The 19,684-nt window shown below is 46.4% G+C and overlaps 1 protein-coding gene across 1 annotated transcript in view; it reads left to right on the top strand.

Moving 5' to 3' along the window:
• ASPSCR1 (ASPSCR1 tether for SLC2A4, UBX domain containing) overlaps positions 1–19,684 on the top strand; it is an 80,239-nt gene that overhangs the window by 16,215 nt on the left and 44,340 nt on the right. Inside the window, exons 5-8 of the mRNA XM_026654398.2 lie at positions 8,600–8,657; positions 9,473–9,546; positions 11,021–11,459; positions 19,306–19,445. Of these exons, the coding sequence (XP_026510183.1) occupies positions 8,600–8,657; positions 9,473–9,546; positions 11,021–11,459; positions 19,306–19,445 (711 nt within the window). The remainder of the gene's footprint in view (positions 1–8,599; positions 8,658–9,472; positions 9,547–11,020; positions 11,460–19,305; positions 19,446–19,684) is intronic.

Below are 19,684 nucleotides of genomic sequence, written 5' to 3'. Positions count from 1 at the left end.
TAACATTTGGACTGATGGTCTCCTGGCTGAAGTCACTGACTGAGTTATGGCTACGTCTGCATGAGTCCTGGTAGCCATAAGTTAGTTCTCCATTTGTTTGCTTTTGCTGCATCCTTCCTTGGGCTTTCCCTTTGGAGATGTTTTCCTGGAGAGCTCTGCTGCCTGAAGTGCATAAGGAGAAGTATTCTAAATCCACTGGAATTTCCCTCGGTTCTCCAGTGTCCATCTCTGCTAATTGAGTCTGAAGAAAGTCTGGAAGCTATTGCAGGCTGCTCCTCCTCTCAGTGTGCTGCACTCCTTGCACAAGATGTTTACAGGTCCTGTCAGATTACTACATGAGGGAATCTAATCTGCCTGCTTTCCCCTTCTGAAGAACAGCACATCAAAGAAATAGCAGTGTGTTTGATGTGTCTGCTTGCCTCAGTGAATGCACGTAATGGATTAGCAGCCGCTGGAGGAGGAGCCTTCTGGCTTCCAGCAGTTACACAAAAACAAATCTCTTGGATCTTTGATTTGTGTCTGCCCTACAGAGACTGGATTGAGGCACACGGTCCTGCACACCCCACCTCTGGCAGCAGGATTAGGGGGTGCTGTCCCTATTCTCTCTTCCACTCCTGCCCATCTGGCAGCTTCATCTGTTTCTGTAAATTCTTTGACTTAAACAGTGTTTGTTGCCCTGATGTTTGTGAAGAACATTCTGTCACTCTGACCCTGTGCTGTTGTTTATTTGCGGTAGTACCCACTATAAAAAGAATGTGCTTTGATCCAAGGAGCTCACAATCTAAGAACAAACAAGTAGACAGAGGTCAGGGGAAGGGGAATAACAAGTCAAACTTGTTCACTATAAACTAGGTCTTTTTGATGGGGTGCCACCATGCCTCAGTTTCCCCCTCTTCCAGCTGGTAGTCTGTCATTTCTCCTGGTAGTTAAGGAATTTGGAGTTTGAATGATGAGGCCTCTGGCCAGTTCTCCATTTTAGTCTGCCCTTTCAAAACACAAATCATACACTGCTATCCTCCCTGGTCTTGATAGTCCTTTGGCCCTTGCTGCAGGTTGTCCACAACTTGCTTCCTAGGGACTGGGGGTCCTTTCCCTAGCCTCTCTTGGGTTGGCAGTCTTTTCCCTTTATAGCAGGGATGTTAGATGGTCCCTTCCGGAGGTGGCACAACAATGGTGTAGGGTCCCAGAATGCCTGCTCTTAAGGGCCCAAGAATTGTGACACGTGTCCCTGCTACCAGTGCCTTGTTACAGTCTTTAAGCTGTACTTAAATGTGGACTGGCTAGGCACTTGTGGATGAGCTTGGGGAGGTCGTACCAGGCATAGGGGGCTGTGCAGAAGAAGACATGGAAAAGATTGTGTGAAAATCTGACGGATGAAAGAAGTATGGAGCATTGGTGAAGTGGAGGGGACGGGGCAATGTGAACCATGACAAGATAGGTTCAGTGGCAGGATTTAGTATAGACTGAAAGTGAAGTGATATGTATGTTTGGGAGGCCAGAATGGAGGCTATTGTAGTAATTAAGGAGGGATATAGTGAGAGCCTGAATGAAAGATTTGACTATGGGAATGGAGAGAGAAGAATGAACCCTGGAGGGAAGAAGTGGCAGGGCTTGGAACGGGCTGTATGTGTTGGGTAAGGGAGGTGGGAGGAATGAAAGGTTGCCCCCAAGTTGCAGACCTGTGGAGGATGATAGTAACAGCGAAGAAAAAGGAGAATAGAGAAGGGTTTGCGGGAAGATAAAAAGTAAGATTTTGCCCATGTTCAGTTTCAGATAAGAGGACATCTAAGAGGTGGTGTTGAGAGGTTGATATGCAGGATTGGATAGAAGGAGACAGTTTAATGATGGAGGGGAGAGAGTTTGCGAGTCATCAGAATGTGGCAGGTAGACGAAGCCATGTAAGCTGATCAGATCATCTACAGATAGGGTGTAAAGTGAGAAGAAAAAAGGGCCAAAGATGGAGCCGTGGGGAAACCCCCACAGAGCATTGGAGAAGGACCTGCTGAAAGAGTTTCTAAAAGACTGGCCAGAGAGGGACAAGGAAAACCAAGAGACTGACTGTATCTTGAAAGCCTAGAAGGCTGCCTGAGACAACATCTATGAAAGGGGGACCTGTGCTAACTCAGATACCTAGCAGTGGGAATGTTCATAGCAGCCTTGGTAACTATCTCACTGCTATCTCACTATCCCCTCCCTTCAGCAGAAACATTGGGCTCCTCAAGGGGTTGGGTGGAGCTTTGCAGCGTGGGTGGAGTGTGAGCAGGGCCCAGCTACTGTTCTTTGCTTGATTCCTGTTTCCCTGTCCCATGTGACTTCTTGATTGCAGTCTCCTGAAACAGACCTGTTTTTCTGGGACCTTCAGGCTTGAGCTTACCTGTCAGTACTGGCCCTTGGTCACCCAGTGTCCTTGAGAGAAGTATGCTTGAGAGTAACTGCTTTATACACGATTCTAAGTGAGGAAATTAACTTTGGATTCCTTCAGATCTCTGCATACAACTCTCCCTCCCCACAGAGGGGAATTGAGTGCTGGACCATAAGTCTGGGTTGAACCCATGGCAGCCCTATTTTGGATCATTTATTAGCTCTTGGTGATGGATAAGGAAGGATTTGGCAGAAGAGCCCTCACTTTTCATAATCTGAGGGCTGAGAACAGAAAGTTTACAGCCCTAGCTCTTGCACTGAAATGCTAAAGGGATTGACTGTAACCTGCCCCATGTCGAAGCCTTGCTGGGAGGATGCAGAGAGCTGAAGTGCTTTTCAGCTAACTCTAGTGACTTTTTGATGAAAGGGGTGCTTCAAATCCAAATACTGAACTCTAATATTTTGTTATTTTACTATTAATGCCTGAAACACACAACTGAATTTTCCTCGAAACTGAAATTGTCTCTCTCCAGTGTTAACCCATGATCTGGTCAGTTCTGTGCAGAGGGAGAGAGCTTGTTTCCAGATCCTGGAACTTCAGTCCCCATATGCACCAGCAACATGCTCACATCTTACTCTAGGAGCTCTATGCACACACCCATCAATTACTGTCCAGTCTCCAATTTCCCTTTTCCTGGCATGGTTATCTGGAAGGTGGTGGCATCCAAGCTCCAGAAGCATATGTCCTCTGCTGTCACCCTGGACCCCGACACTGATTTCAGACCAGGCTGCAGGACAAAGTCTTGCTGGCGCTGATGGATGGCTTCCCTCTGGTCCTGGATGAGAAACAAACCTTTGTGCTGAAACTGCTGGATCTCTCTGTGGCCTTCAACACTGTTGGTCATTCCATGCCTGGAAGAGATCTGCAGTTACATGAAGAATGGTTGGCCCAAGCTCTGCTCAGGAAAGAGAAGAGTGATTCTAGTAGGGATGGGGTGGCACGTGGTATTTGGAAGTTTCTTAGATTTCACCTGTGATCAACAGAATCAGCTTACACGTTGAAAGAAGTGTGGCACTGTGGGGTTGTGCTGGACTTTCCTCCTAGATGTACAGATTGCCACAGTGCTGAGGAATGATTTCTTTCATCTTTGTCTGATCAGGAAACTGTGCCTCCTCCTCTAGCCTGAGGGCTTTCCTTTGGGGCTTACGTTGTCTTCACCTCCAGGTGAGGTTATTGTAAATCACTGCCTGAGGCTGGACCCAGCATACACTACAAAGGCTGATTTGAACACATCACATCTGTATTACATGTACTTCACTGTCATTTGAGAGCTGAATTAAAGGGTCTGAGCCTCAAAATCAAAGCCTTTAACAGACTATGACACAGCTACCTCCGAGTCTCTTACCCTTCATGTATCTCCAAGACAGCGGTGTGTCACAGGAACACAGTAGCTGGAGAGAGTTACATTTAAACTACTTGGTCCTGGGGCCAGAGCATTCTCAGTAATGGAACTCTAGCTACAAAAATCTTTGCCAGGAAGAGTTAGAATTAATTCAACTCTAATGGTTGGGATAACCTGTGAATTTGGTCTTACTGCCCATGGCAGCAAGATGGAGTTTGATGGCTTCCACCTGCTGCCATGCAGCAACCTCTCTTCAGAACCTGTTAGGTAGGAACATTTTCCTGCCTTTGACAGCTCCTTGTTTTATTTTAGTCAATTTTGACTAATTTGCTTCAGTTTAGTGCATCAGTGCCTTAGTGCTAAATGGCTGAGTTCAAAACTTGTGCTTCAAGTCCTGCCTACATTCAATGGTCTTAGTCCCTTCATGGATGAACATAACTGTTGCCTTTTTTTTGTTTGGGTGAGGCCTGTATTCTGGACCATTGTTTGGTGTGCTGGTCCTTCTCCCACAGAACCTGCCACTTCAGAGATGCCCTGTTAAAACTCTTTCTGTTGGAGCAAGAGACATATTGGATTCAGAAAGACAGCCCGCTGATTCAAAAAAGGGACTATTCTCTCAGAAATCCCATTCCTTCAGCGGCCCAGTAAGTAGGATTTCTACCCCAAAGCTCCTTTTGGCTACTCCTGAGAAGAAAACTTCTACTCCTTTGACATGCTGTCTTCAGTCCCTCAAATCAAGCTGTTTGCGAGTGGAGACCTGAGCACCGAAGACAGGTACCACCTCAAGGCAGGGCAGGTAGAGGACAGTATCAAGGATGACTCAGCACCATGCTTCTTCCCTAGAGCAGGAGGAAAGAATCATGAACTTGCTGACTCTTCTAAATCTTGGGCCCACAAGCCTTATCACTCAGCGCAGGCCATTGTGGTGGACCTTTTGCCTCCTCCAGCGCTGACTGAAGCCAAATCAACCCCAGTACCAAAGAATGGAACCAGCAACAGTTCCCTCTTGGCTACAGTACTGATATCCATGGTACTGGACCTGGCAATAATGCCAGAATCTAATGATGCCACGTTATCTATTACTAGCTACAGATTTAGAGTTCCAGACACTGCCGTTGGTACCATTGTTACAGGTACTGGTTTCACCAGTAATGAGAAATCCTAAGAAGCCCCTGGCACCAGTACCCTCCCCTCTTACCAAGGAGAGCACAGCACCACGTCTACAGCAAATATATTTTTCTTTTTTCTCAGAGTCGAGCTGTTTCCCTTTTCCAACAACTTTCCCCTAGTGATTCCCTTGATTAAAAAAAACACCTACACCCCCCTATGGTCACCAGGGATTCAGTATAGGAGGCACTTGTCCTCAGGGATTCCTAGAGAAATCCAAATTACGATTAAAGATCTTCACTTTGAAGGACCAGATATTGTCAGTTCCCATGTGGATTAGTCATTACACACCCTAAAGGACCAGACTGAGGTCCCTGAGTATCTATACACTTGTTACCAGCAGTAAACCATTTCGTTTCTAGGGCCAGTTCAGACAGAACTTCCAAATGATGGCTACACTTCTAAGAGGAAGTCTTGCTTCTCACATAAGAGAGCCCCTCTTCTTCTACCAGCATCCACCTTGCATCAGCTCCCAAACAGCAGGTTTGATGCTCATGTTGAAAGCTGTATACCAGTTCCACCACAGCTTGCCTTTCTCTTTGCCATTTTTAGTTGACACCTTTCCCATTTTTCTCAGGCACGAACTGGGATTATTTCAGAGCATTGGTTACTGGAAATTATTGCCAAGACCACTCCATAGAATTCCAGTTCTTGCCTCCTCTCTATCTCTCGTCCCTCTTAGGGACCTATCTCAGTGAGATAATTGAAGGAAGAAGTGGGTTCTTTATTTCAAGTAGGAGCCAGAGAAGCACCACCTCAGGAGTTCAGAGAGAAGGGTTTCTATTTCAGCTACTTCCTTACTCCCAAAAGAAAAGGGGGGATGTGCCCTATCCTGGACCTGAGGCAACTAAACAAATTCATTGACTCAGATTCAGAATTGTGACACTAGCTTCCATCATCCCTCTCTAGAGGTTTTTCCCCCATCCTTTCATACGCTCGTCGTAATGAAGATCAGCCAGGCTGTTGCCACAGTGATACTTATAGCTCTTTATTGGGCCAAACAGTACTGGCTCCCAGACCCCTGCAGATCTCTTGCCTCAATCTTCCATCCTTACATTCCCAGAATCAGGGACAAATTTTCCATCCAGACCCCATGTCTCTTCACCTGACTGCTTGAAAGTTAGCTGGCTGAGCGCAACAGTCGGGGACTATTCCACAGAAGTCCAAGAAATATTGATATTGAGCAGGAGCCCTCTTCTACTTTGATCTGTAGACTGATTTTGCAGAGATTTTTCCATCTGGGCTTCACAACAAGGTCCTAACCCATTCTAGATTACATACTCCATTTTAAGCTATTGGGCTTCACTGTCAGCTCTGTCAGGGTCCAATTAGATGCCATTTCAACTTGCCACCTTCCTGTTCAAACTCGTAGTGTTCTCATCCCATTGTTATAAAAGGGCTGGTTTATGCCTGTCCTACCCACCCCCATTCAGGAATCTCCCACATCCTGGGATCTTAATATTTAGTTCTGGTGGGCCTTCTGGCACTCCCCTTCAAATCTTTATCAAAGTGCTTTCTTCACCATTTCACCCTGAAAACAGACTTTCTGGTAGCTATCACATCAGTCAGAAGGGCTGGTGAGATCCAAGCATTAATGGCATGTCCTCCTTACAAAGTAGTTCGTCCACAGGGATAAAGTAGTGTTGAGATCCCATCCTAAATTCCTCATTAAAGTGGCGTCGGATTGTCATTTAAACCCAAACCATCAATTTCTCAGTTTTCTTCTCCAAACCCCACTTGAACCTAGGAAGGCAAACTGCATACCATAATTTTTCCCAGTGCTCTGCTATAGTACTTGATAATCCTCCTGTTTATTTGTGTAATTGGGAAAAACTGTGCAGAGCCAACTAGTCTCTCCTCTGAGATTATCCTCCTGGATTACCCAATGCATTACAGTATTGCATTAGTTAGCTAGTCTACCCCTTCATCAGGAATTGGATCACACTCAACTACTGCTCAGGCAATCACTGCAGCTTGCCTAAGAAACATTCCTATACCAGAAATCTGCAGAGCAGATATAGCTTATTTTGCTCACTGAACTAGTATAAACAATACTTGCAACTATGCTCTTTCCAGTATAAGATGTGTCTGCATTGGGAAGGTTTGACATTATAGCTATACCAGCAAACCTTTTCAAATGGAGATCTGGCAGCAGTAACTAGTTCTTAGAGATGTTTTATCCATATTGATCCCATGACTTGCCCTCCATCCCCACTCCTTCAGAGTCTCTCTCTGCTGGGATTCTGAATTAGTGAGGGAACTGAGAACTGGTTGGGGCTGCTCTGCCCTATATGCTCTTAGATTGACGTGGAGCACAAGGATATGCAGGGCATGGCCCCCCATAGACACTGCTGATCAAAAGAGTCTGACCTTGAACACATGAAACACATGCATACTAGCAGTACCTGGACAAACGTCTCAGAGAACCAGTTTCTGCAAGGTAAATAACTGTTGTTTTTGTGCTGATTATCAAATATACAAACCTGTGGACCCCGTTACTGCCTCCTTCCTGTCAATCTTCTTTCCCTGTCTTGAAGTACATTTGAGATTAAATCGCCCCTTCAGATCTAAATATCTGAGGCCATGTCTACACTACAGGGACTGTCATGGCATAGTTATAGAACTGTAGCTATGCTGGCATAATTCGGTAGTGTAGATGCAGCCTACAGTGATTGAAGGGGATTTTCTGTCACTGTAGGAACATCACTTCCCCGAGTGATGGAAACATTTTGCCACCAATCTAGCTGCGTCTATGCTGGGGGTTGTGCTCAGTGGGGTGGATTCTTCACATCCATGAGTGATGTAGTTATGTTGACCTACATTTTAAGTGTAGACCAGGCCTGAGAAAGAAGTGCTTCTCTTTGGGGAAAGGGGAGAAACAGCACCTTCTCTGGCTGCTTCTCTGCTGTCCAAAACTTGTGCTCCTTCCTTGACTCAAAAAGTCCCTATTTTCCCTCATCTCCTCTGCCTGCAAACTGCCTGTGACCAGCTCTGCAACATTGCTGGTATATGCCCTGCCTCACTGAAGTTCTTAGCCATATCTTCATCTCACAGCTTGGCTATTGCAGCTGCCTTCTCTATGGCCTCCTCAAGTCCTTGCTCTCTAGAATGAATGAAATAATGCTATTGTTCATGTTATATGTCTGGTACCAAGACCCAACTGCATCACTTTCCTCCATAGATTATTTATTATTTGTGACTCCTTTCTGCTAGATGCTGTACATATATAGTAAGAAACGGTCCCTGCTCCAAAGAGAATACAATCTAAATTGTAATAGATACCCTAAGCGAAACAAAGAGTGGGGAGAATGAAAAATTATTGTTGCCAGTTTCAGAGATGGGGAACTGGTGGATGGGGAGATTGACTTGCCCAAAGTTACAAAGAAAATCAACGTTTCTGATTCCTTTGTCTTTATCTCAAAATCCAGATGAGGAATTAGTTTTTCTTTCTTTTTTTAAACCCTCCATGGATCTGCATTTGATGGAATAGTTGAATGTTAGGCCAAATTCTGCTCTGATTGACGGTGTGGAGTTATTCTGGATTTACACTGGTGTAGGTAGAGTAGAAAGTGGCCCCCTGATCTTACCTAGTGCTGTTCCACTCCAAGGGTTTCAGAGAGGTTGAGTTGTTGTACAGACAGCCGTATTTCCTTTTCCTTTTCTTGCAGGGAGTGTGTGGAGCAGCACGGTGAATTCTATCCAGTCTGTATTTACATGCGAGATGAGGTAAGTCAGCAAACTCTTCTCAACTGTGTCCCTTTCTCTGTTTCTGAAAATAAGGAAAACCCAGCACTGCTTTCCAGCCTGGAAAATGTTCCCTCTCCCAGCTTTCTTGAGGGGAAGTGGAAGAGCTTTGGTCTTTTCAAAGCCTGATGTGTGTGTATGGAAAAAAAGCCCCGTTGGAACATAACCCTGAGCCATTCAGGCCTCTGAGCCCATAAAATGTTCTCAATGATCTGTTTGTGGGTTTTGTTTTTTTTCAACTTCTCTTAAAGTTCAAGAGTCACAACAGTGGTTTCACTTCAGTAAATATTTTCTTTTCTCCATGTTTTGATCTCTCAAGCATTACTATTTTTGTTTAATATTTTGAGAGAGAGTATTTTGGAGTCTGCCTTCCCCAGCTGTCCCCTTCATCTCCTTCTGAACTCTATGGACAGATCCTTCTTATTCTGGGAGTGGGTCAGGGAGGGGAGGGACATGGATGGAATCTGATTTCAGAGTGTAGAGGTGTTGCCTTTAAACTCATCTCTGGGGTGGAACTGGCCCTGAAAAGAACTCCTTAGCTATGGCCATGTATGTCTAGTTAACTTTGCAGCTAGAACACTTAATACTACAAAGCATTTTAGTAAGTTTGGTAAGAGCTGTGAAGGTGGGTGTTGTGGTGGGAAGCTTTGGCTCCGCCTGCAGAAGGGGTACCTGTGAGCTGGCCACTAGATGGCACAGTGCTGACCTTGCTATGCATTTGTTTCTGGGCAAAGTCTCCTTGGCTGCCTCCTCTGGTACGTACATGCCCTAAGTCTCTGCCTCTGTTCTTGTTGCAGATAGCAGGGAAAGCTGCCCTGGAGAGGACAACACTGAAATCACTTGGTCTGACTGGAGGCAATGCCATCATCAGGTTGGGAGGAGCAAAGTGCACTTCCTGTTTGGGCACTTTCCTCTTCTTCCCTCATAATTTTTCACTCTAGTGGTAAATTTGTTTTGTTTCAAGTACCAAAAAATGCATGAAAAAAAAAGTTCAAAGAGATGAACATCGTGGCACTCAGTAATTATTGTATTTGCCTGTTTATCTGAAACTGCTGCCCAGATGTGCTTCCCACAGCTGCAGATCCTGGCACTGACCAGATGTGCAGATTAAAGGGGCTTTTGCAGATTTGTTTTTTCTCTTGAGTGAAACAAACAATTCAAAGCTAAAGTCCCTCTGACTAAGGAAAGGAAAAAACCTGCGACTGCATCTTCCCTACTGTGGGGAAAGAAGAACTGGGTGGCCTTCTTTATAACAACCAAAGTAACACCGAAGGCCCACATTCAGGCCCTCTGACAGAAGCTGACTGCACAGACGGCCTTTACGTAAGGCAGTACAGGCCAGAACCTGAACTAAACTAGGCTGTGCAATCCCCTGCCAAATACAGTCATGGGCCATGACCAGAGGAGAGAGGGGAAGGAAGCCATGCGAAAGGCCTTAGCAACATGATAACCGCTGGTTGATGGAAAAACATAACTGCTCATTGATGAAACATAGTAACGGTTTATATGAAGAAATTGCTTCGAGTAAAGGCCAGCTCCTCCTATAGTTCCAAGCTACCTGCCACCAGCCAATCATATATCATCTTTGGGTGTCCTGTAATAAACCCCTATACCCCCCCCAGAAAACAATATGCACCTTGACGAGAACAACACCCCAACTGGTGCCAAGTACCACCCATGTCAAAAACCACCAAGAAACCCCCCACCCAATAGGCACCCAGTTCTCGTAAAATAATGAGGAAGCTACCGGGAAAAAGGGACAGACCCCTACTCTTATTTTCGCATAAATGACGTATTATTGGTAATATGCTTGCAGTTTGACGGAATAAAGGCAGCCTGCGTGCTGTGCTAAGAGTAGTAGTTTTCGGACTGCTACCGCAACGCGTTGGTATGTATTGCAATAAACTGACCTCAGGCTTGAGTCTGTGAACTAAAATCAATGCGTGGGTGACTTTTTCCACGACACTACTTTGGATTTCAGGCATATTAAACTCACAGGACCTGCCATGCCTCTTGCTGGCTAGAATGTGGGAGGTCTCATTCTGTGTCTACTAGCCAATCCACCTGCTCAATGTACTGGTGGCTGTACAGATGATTGTTGCTGTTTCCTGGAGGGGGGATTTCGCCCGGGGAGTGGGTCGTTCTCAGGTTCTTTAGAACTGACTTCAAAGTAACGAAAACTTATTTTCTGTGGCCATCCTATGGAGGCACCTTGTGGGGGTTTGTGCTTTTGTGACCAGCAGTCTCCCCTGTGTCAAGGGCATTTTGGGGGGAAGTGGGGGGAAGGACAATTCTTTCAGTCAATGATTTTGCTTTTACTTCTTTCTGTGGTGTCTCCTTTGAAGGGTTGTCATGAAGAAATGTGGCTCCTCTGGCCAGGAGGCGGCTGTGGACACAGCGGCCCCATTTAGCAAGCTGCCAGTGAGCCCAGTCTCTACTGAAGGAGCAGTAGATATGCCATTACCTCACACAAGCATGTTCTCAAAGGACTTGGACCCCAGAGATGTGGCCTTCTCTTTAAACAACTGCACAGACAAGCAGGACTTGGTTAAAGTATCCCAGGCCAGCTTGGGGGAGTTGTGGCCTCCCTCAGATACTGCGCCTGCCCCATTTGTCCCTTTCTTTGGAGATGGACAGCGTCTGGGGGGGACCCCTGTAGCTGCAGACTTTCCAGTGTCAGATATGCTATCTTCAAAGCTGCCAACATCTCTCTCCAGTCCTGGAGGCCCTTCTAAGCCAAAGAAGTCTAAGACCAGCCGAGAACAGCTAAAGGAGCAAGAGCAGGTAAGGGGAGCTTTGCTTTCTTGGGGTGTCTGGGGTAGAAGGGCTTTTCTCTCATCCTCCCTTGCCTGAGATTAGGCTTCTAACAAGAGAAAGAAAACTTGTCAGTTTTTAGTATTTTCTGTCCTGTAATCCTAGGACTTGAGCCACTGGACTTGTGGCTTCTGACATTAAGGATGTTGTGTTGCTGGGGGGTTGTTGCCTTTTGGACTGCTTGATTGATGTTCCAGAGGTAGATGAGTGGTGGGGATTTAGGAACTTGCACTCTGTCCAATGGACAGAGGAGTTGGACTAGGTTTTGAAACGTGTTGTCTCCTGGACAAATGGAGGCAGCAAGGCTGAGTTAGAAGCATTTAAAAAAGAACTGGTTTCTATAGTGCCAGTCATGCCAAGTACTTGGCAAACACTCTGCAGCGCTAAGTGCGGTAGCCAGATGCCGTGCTTGCCTCCAGGAATGGGGCACTGAGCGCTTTCCCACCACTACTCAGTCTGTAGTTTTGCCAAAGGAAAGATAGGATTTAACTGGCCAGACTTGTACTTCTCTTCCCCCCCCCCCCCCCCCGATATGCTTGTTACTTGTGGAGGCTCTGTTACCTTCTGCATGATTAGAAATATACCCCTGTGGGTGGTGTCCTGGGAGAATGGATGGCCTTATCAAATCTGTCACAGCCTGACTCACTGCCTCTCTGTGTGGACACCAGTCTGTTGTGAGTGGACCTGGATCCTGGGCTGCATGTGCTTCTAACCCAGTGGGGTCTGAGTCAAGTCTAGTAGCTGTTTCTAATTCAGAGATTCTAGAGAGGACTCCCCTGGATCAAACCATTTGTCTGAGCCTTGCCTAGGACATGAAATGCTCCAATCCAGCTGCCCTAGTCCTCAAAACCACCTTTCCCTCCAAGCTGCTTACATATGCTCCCCCAGATTTCCACTTAGCAGCTGGGACTCTGGCTTCTAGTTTAACACCTTTGGGGGTAACGTGGCAAGAAAGCAAGGAACACAGGCTTAGCAAAGAAATTTCTTAACCACAGTCACTTTACTCTTAAAAAGAACTAGAGAGTTACAGATCTTTGAAAAATAACAAAAGTCTTGAGATGCCTCCTCCCAAGTCTGATCTCACCCCTTCTGTGAGTTCAAGCTTCTCTGTGTTTCAGGCAAGCCAGAGTCCTTTTTGCCTTCTCTTTCCACCCAATCCTGCTTGCATGTCGCAGTGTTTGGCCCCCTGCTTAGAAAAGCATTCCCCCCCACCCCAATACAGTCTCTCACCCTTTAGCCGTGTGCCCGTATTGACAAACAAACTGCATTATTTACTGGCCATGTGGGTGAAAATCCATTGTTTCATGGGCCAGCAGTTGAGAGACCAAAGCTGATGGCTTCTCAGTGATGGTCCTTCAATGAGCTGTCTGACATTTTTGGGGTGCAATCTACACAAATGAGGGGGCTGTCACCACTGCTCTTCAAACTTGGGTGCCTTACAATGCTTTGCTGTTGTAGCTTCCAACTTGGGTCATTCACAATCAGCCTGTGTCACACCCAGAATGTCTTTGTAAAGCCATAGCACTTGTCCAGCAACTCTGAAGCCAGCAGCCACCCTCTGGCTTCCAGCAACCTTGGTTACTACATGCAGGGTGACTCCAGCACACTCCTAGTCTCAGATTTCCCCCCAAAATGTGTGTTCTGCACTATCCAGCCCTCTCTTGGACAGTCCAGATAGATGAGGTCCATTGCACCTCTAAGGGGATCGAGGTATAGCAGCTTGCCACCTTAAATGGAATTACCTACACAGTTCACAGCACTGGATTAGTTTTGATAAAAGAATAAAATAAGTTCATTTCACTACAAAGAGAGAGGTTTTAAGTGGGTAGAAGTATGAAGGCATTAAAGTCAGAAATGGTTACAAGAAAAAGAAAGATAAAATGCTTCCTAATACTAAACTTAACAAACTAAACTTGATTCAAGGTGAAATTCTTACCACAGGTTTTCAGTAGCATTGCTGATCAAGTTTCAGGTCAGGATCTACTCCCAAGGTCCAACGGCTGTTTCTTTTGTCTTCGTAGGTGAAAAGAGAGAGATGGACAGGGAGCGAGAACGTGGGGTGTTTTTGCCCCTCACTTTTGTAGTTCAGTCACCCTTTGAAATGCATGTTCCTGAGTGTGACCCCTAGATAAAGTTCATTCCAACTGAGAGCAAGGAAACATGGAGTCGGGTGTAAGAAGGAGGCTTCTTGCTATTTTTTCCCCCTCACCCGTGTATGCTTAAATTCAGATTTTCTTTCTTTTTTTCTTCACCCCCTTGCTGTCTGAGGACTCTGTTTACCACTTACATGCAGATTGAGGTAAACACACTCCCTTTGTTTAAGACAGGCCTGGTTGACCAGTTATATCTAATTGGGGCTACATGATTTTGAACATGTGCCTTTAACATCACCATGGGGGGATTTCATAACTTGACACACAAGATTGCTACATACATTTCACCATGATATTATTAACCAGCAAGTTATTAATTTTCAAATGATACTTTACAAGGCATATTTTGTACAAAGATTATTACAACAGTGTGTAGGATGTGAATAAAGGGGCACATTCCATCAGTGTCAAAACCTTTCCTGGGGAGGGAGGCTAGCTGGAATGCAATTCAATAACCTTGCCTTGGGCAAAGTTAAATGTGTTCAGCACAAAATACAAAATGGAGGTCCTAATAGAAAATGGAGATTACAAGACAAAATGGAGGTCACAATTTGATAAAGACTTCCCCTGCTGTCACTGGGTCCACTCTCCAGAAGCTGGGGATGATAGACTCTCAGGGGTTACTTCCCAAACCCAGGGACTGGCTTTTTTTAACCCTTCACAGAATCCCCCTCTCTGTTCTTTCCTTTTGAATGCCTCCTGCTATGGAATCCTTGAGGTTTGAGTTTTACCTTTGTCCTCAGACCTGACCCAGTTAAGAAATTAAACAAATAAAATCTTAGAAGTAGCAAGAAAAATGTCTGGTGAGGTTCAGAGCGAGAGCCCGGCCTCATGAGAGCTTAACAGGGTGAAGCGTGTGTGCATGATCTCCTCCTTGGCAGGTTTCTCTGTGGCTGCTCCCTATTGTTGAGAGGGGTTCACTGCCTAGAAACAGAAGCCAGACCCTGGAAGGATTCCTGAGCCGCAAATAGTGTAGCAGACAGGTGCTTTTCCAGTTAAATTATGACTATTCATGTATGCTCCAGACTGGCTAGTCCCTTCTAATCCTTGGAATTGAACCCCTCAGAGAGAGGGGTTTGAGCCTGAAGAGCTGGACAATGTGCCTGCTGCCTGCCCAGCTGAGCTTGTCTCCCTCTGGCTGTTGTTCCCGCTATATGGGAGTCAGGAGTGGGGAGCGGACTCTCCCATTCCTCCGTAAGGATATGGCTGAAGAATCAGAAGGGCTGGTGTCATCCTTCACCAGCTCTGTTCTCTTTCTCCACCTCTATGTGCTGGTGTAGGGCCAAACCTAGCTCCCCTGTCATGTCTTGCCTGTAGCTGTATGGGACACTGTTCTGCAGCCTGGTGTTCAGACAGGCATGGAGAGCTGAGTGGGACTCTGACCACACACAGCGGAGGACTCTAGTTTATGCTCCAGCCTCCCCAAGTCTTCTCTCCACCAGAATTGTAGTGCTGTTCTACCCAGTTAGAGTTGCTTCTAGAGCCAGCCTCCCACTCCCAGTTTGTGAGAACTGCCTCGGGAGCAGGTTCTGCTGAAGGTTTCTGCCCTCATGTTCAACAGAATGTGACTTTGACTGATGCTTTCATGCCCTTTGATCTTGGGTGCCTTTGCTGCTGATTGATTAAGCTGAGCTTCCGCCTTCACTCCTGCCCTTCTCTGCCCTCCTCACTCCCAGCAGCAACACAGAGTGTAGGGCTGGCCACATGGCATCTGCTTTTTGTCCCTTTTCAGACCTGAGGGAAAAACCCAAAACAAAACAATTTTTTTTTTTAAAACATCAAAGGTCCATTTTAGTAAAAGAATCTTCCCATTAATGCTGTTCCTGTGTGTGGCGTTTGGATTGAAAGGAAGAGACTGGATAAAATCTGTGCGGGTGTCTCTCCATTTCTGGGCTACGGATGGTTTACAGACCAGCCGCATGCTAGCTTTGATGTCAAAACATTAATTATTAGAAGGTAGCTTTACTCCAAATTCCCCTGGAGATCAGAGCTCACTGCAGTGGGGAGAGGAGCTGGGTCTGCCTACCACTTTGCTTTGAAGTCAGAAGGAGCTTTTAAAGCCTTCCTTCACTGCTCCCTTTTTCAGAGCCAAAGTGATGACCTCAAACCGATAGGCATTATTGCTGACATTGGGTGTCTCGTGTGGGTTGGAGTCAAATAGACATACTGAGGCCTGATGATGGCTCCATCATACTGATCAGATGTGCCTGAAAACTCAACTTTGGGCAGGAAATATTGGAGACTATGACCAAGAACTGGTGTTGCAGGGTTTATCATCTCCCTGATTTACAATGCTTTTGCTCTAAGCTTCCCGGAAGGAGCTGCTGCTTGAGAAAGGTACAATGTGCCCTTCCCATTAATTATCTCAGTAGAGATCGGAACTTCCTAGTGTCAGCTAACGAGTGTTTCCCTCTGCCATGACTTCCTGATCAGAGAAATCTGGACTAAACTGTGAGGTGGTGAGGTGAGGGCAGCAAGATTGGGGACAGTTGATGGGATTAGGATGTAGCCGACAGTCTCCTCTGTATGAGCAGTCTTAGCTTGTTGCTCCCTGAGCCCCCTCGTTGCCTGTGAGAACACATAGCTGCCCCTGGCTCTGAGAAGCTAAGGGGCATGAGTCTGTGGGGAGACGTCATCCATAGCAGGTGCTCTTAGATCACAGGCTTTTGGACCTCCTACAGAGGAATGTGTGTATGCCATTTACTGTGTCCCCTTGTTGGGTGACGCTGCTCACAGGAATGGGGGTTGGAAGGTAGCTTTCAGACTCTGCTTATACTTAAGATTATTAGTTGCCAATTGAGATAATTTCTGACCCAAACTTGAGATGGAAGCAACTGGACTCAGAAAGGCCCGTGGAATATAGGGAATGAATATCAATGGGACAAGAAGGAGCAAATGGCAGCTGCTGCCCTTTGGGTAAAGCATAGACTGGGTGAAGTGACAGAAACAGATTGGCCCCTCCAGCCCATAGATACTGTTTGTGTGGATGGGTAGCGATGGAGGTGGGAGGGGGGTACAGATGATACCACTGAGAGTAAGCTACCTAGATGAAGAAGTATTATTCAGTAGCAGTCTCTCTTCAGGCTGTATCATCTATTGCAAAATGGTCACCTCGGTGGTAGTCCCATGTGTGCAAGATGTGCTGCTCTCTTCATGTTTCTGTCATCGGAACTGGTGCAACTGTAGGGACTGGATGGCAGGAGCTTTGCAAGGACACAGGCTCCTAACCTGTGTGCTGCTGCCCTACAGATCTATCCATGGCAATTCTCTCTAAAGCTGAGAGCTGTCAGTGTCCTATTGGGGTCTGGCTTAAAGGTCGAGTGGGTGGGAATTCTTGTTCTGTTTGCATTGGTTTTTTTTGCAGACCCCTTGGACAGGTTTGGAATTTCTTATCTCTAGTGTAAGTTGAATATTCTATAGAGAAATGTTACGCTATTTCAGTCACTAACTCAGAGGCTTGTTTCTATACTTGTGTGTTCAGAATTTGTTTCAGATCTTCAGCATTCAGTGCTGTCGAAAATAATTCTAAAGTTCTAGGATGGGAATATTTAATACCACAGCAGGTGCACAGCTTTGCAGCTGGACTAGTATGTGGCAGGTATTGAGGCAGTATTGGAGCACCTGGGCATGGAGAGAAGAGAATTTATCTTTTGGATAATCAGGTTTTGTTGCACAACTTATCTGTAATTCTGACTAGCTGACAGAGAATGACATTGGGGAAGAAGGACCTTGGCCTCCTGCTGTTTGAATGGAGGTGTCTGGAAACCAGTGCCTGTGTGACTCTTATGGCAGACTGTAGCCCAAAGGAGTTAAACACAAAGTAGGAAAAGCAATTGAGCAGGGAAGACCAGAATGTAGCTGCCCTCCTCTGAAGTGGAGTATCCCTATAGGCGCATGTTAGACCTATGCTTTGATATGCATTGGCTGAAGGCTTTAATCTACAAAGCCCTAAATGGTTTGGGCCCGGCCTGTCTCTCTTCTTGTGGGATTCTGCCACCGTCATGATTAGTCAAGGTGCTTGAGTTAGTAGCCTCAATTATATTTGGTGATGTGTTCTCAATGAGGTCCCTTGGCTCTGGAATTCTCTCCTGGGGATTCCAGAGACCCTTCAGGGCATGTTGCATGGTCCATATGTTTTCCCCAGGCTTTTCCTGAGGTGGTGGGTACAGAGCTATTTGACAAGGCTGTAGATGTGCTTAGAGTTGATCATTGCAGCAAGATCAAATCAAACTACCTCTGGGAGGATGGCAAAGTGTACTGTTCCTGTGAAGCCCAGAATGATGCAAGAGAGGTAGCCTCTTCCGCCTGGCTTGAAGGAGACCCAGGGCAGGTCTACAATACTGCTTAAGTTATTTAATTTTTGTCATTCTGGGTTGTGACAAAGACACCACCCCTCTGCCAAGTGCGCAAGTTAGATCGACCTAAGCAGTGTCTAGACTGGTGCTATGTCGACAGGAGATGCTCTCTTGCTGTCATAGCTTTTGCCTCTCATGGAGGTGGAGTAATTATGCTGATGGGAGAGTGCTCTCCCATTAGCATAGAGCGTCTTCACCAGATGCACTACAGCGGCACAGCTGCATCAGTGCAGCTGTTACCTAACTCTGTAAACAGCTAGTGCTGGAAGATTGATATGCAGGAGTCTCTTTCCAAGAGGGCATCTTGGCAGCTCAGGAACCCTTCCTGTGCTCACAGTCCAGGGAATGCTGCAGCTCTGGGCACTCCTCTTCCCCAGCCCAGGGAAAGCTGCAATCAGGCTCCTTCACCCTTTAGTTAGAGCTGACTCCACTTGACTTTCTAAAAGTAGCCGAGGGTCCCACCCACGCAACCTCGCTCTTTTAATTTCTCAAATTACCCTTTGGCGCCCACAAACATAGCAAACCTTGCCTTGTAATTTGCGTTGTCTCTGAGACGCTTTGTGTTCCCAGGGGGCCCCGTACATGGGGGAAGGGAGAATGGATGGGACAGGAGGCCATGGGCGGGGTGTGCTGGAGGTTGGTTGGGGGGTTTGTGTGTGAGAGAGAGAGAGAGAGAGGAGGGCCAAGAGGTTTGCATAAATAGGAATATCCTAAATCATGGAGTCTTGGGCCATGTCAGGCAGGCAACTGGCTGTCAGGGGCTCCTGATTACAGAACTGCATATTATCCATAAAAGCTCGTTTCTCCCACTGGCTCGGCTCTGGGGATTGCAGCACTTTCTCCTCTTCTGTCTCATACACATTCTCATCTACCTGAGAATGTCTGGGTTCTAAAAGGTTAGAATTGTTCCAAAACTGACTAATCTGATTGGCTGGTGATGATTCAGACATCCAGGTGCTTGTAGCAGGACTTCTGCCAGGTAGCTAGCATGCATTGCCCCAGGGAGGGGAGAGAAGGCAGCTATGCTCTACCACTGGGAAGATTTGGGTGTGTGGACAGAGACTGGGAGAGGAGCAGCTCTCTGGTGCTTATAGCAGGGGAATGGTTATCTGGAGCTGCAGTACAATATAAGGTTTGTGTGTTATGTAGGTGACGACATCCCTGTGGGCAGGTCTTTCCTAGAAGAGAGATGCAGCCTGTGAATGGACCTTACTTTGCAAATGCTGAGATCTGATTCTTTGTGCTATGCTTTGGCTTTAGCTGGGGCGTAGCACTCAAGTCTAACCTGGCTCCCTCTTTGCTCTGCAGCTTTTGGAGCGAGAGCCAGTCGTGTGCCATCCAGACCTGGAAGAGCCACTGTCTACTGGCCCACAGGATCTTCCTGATGAGTTCTTCGAAGTCACGGTGGACGATGTGCGGAAACGCTTGGCCCAGCTGCAGAGTGAGAGGCAAGCTTTCTTTTCATTAGCAATTGAAGTCCCTCCATTTCCTCTCGCCACTCTGAATGTATTGCATTGGTGCTCTATCGATTGTGCTGGCTTCTAGGGAAAAGGTGCTGGTCTGATTGATGGCTTGGGCTCTGTGTACAAAATACTCTCCTATCCTTGGTGATTTGCGAGATCTCAGACTTTAATCCTGTTGTTAATCACTGGGCACCTGTCCAGGACAGAACGTGCTAGGTTCCAGA

Source organism: Terrapene carolina, unplaced genomic scaffold (assembly GCF_002925995.2).
Source record: "Terrapene carolina triunguis isolate 2854851 unplaced genomic scaffold, T_m_triunguis-2.0 Scaffold192, whole genome shotgun sequence".
NCBI lineage: Eukaryota > Metazoa > Chordata > Testudines > Emydidae > Terrapene > Terrapene triunguis.
The sequence above is the reverse complement of the archived record's forward strand: the minus strand, read 5'-3'. Positions and strand labels throughout refer to the sequence as shown.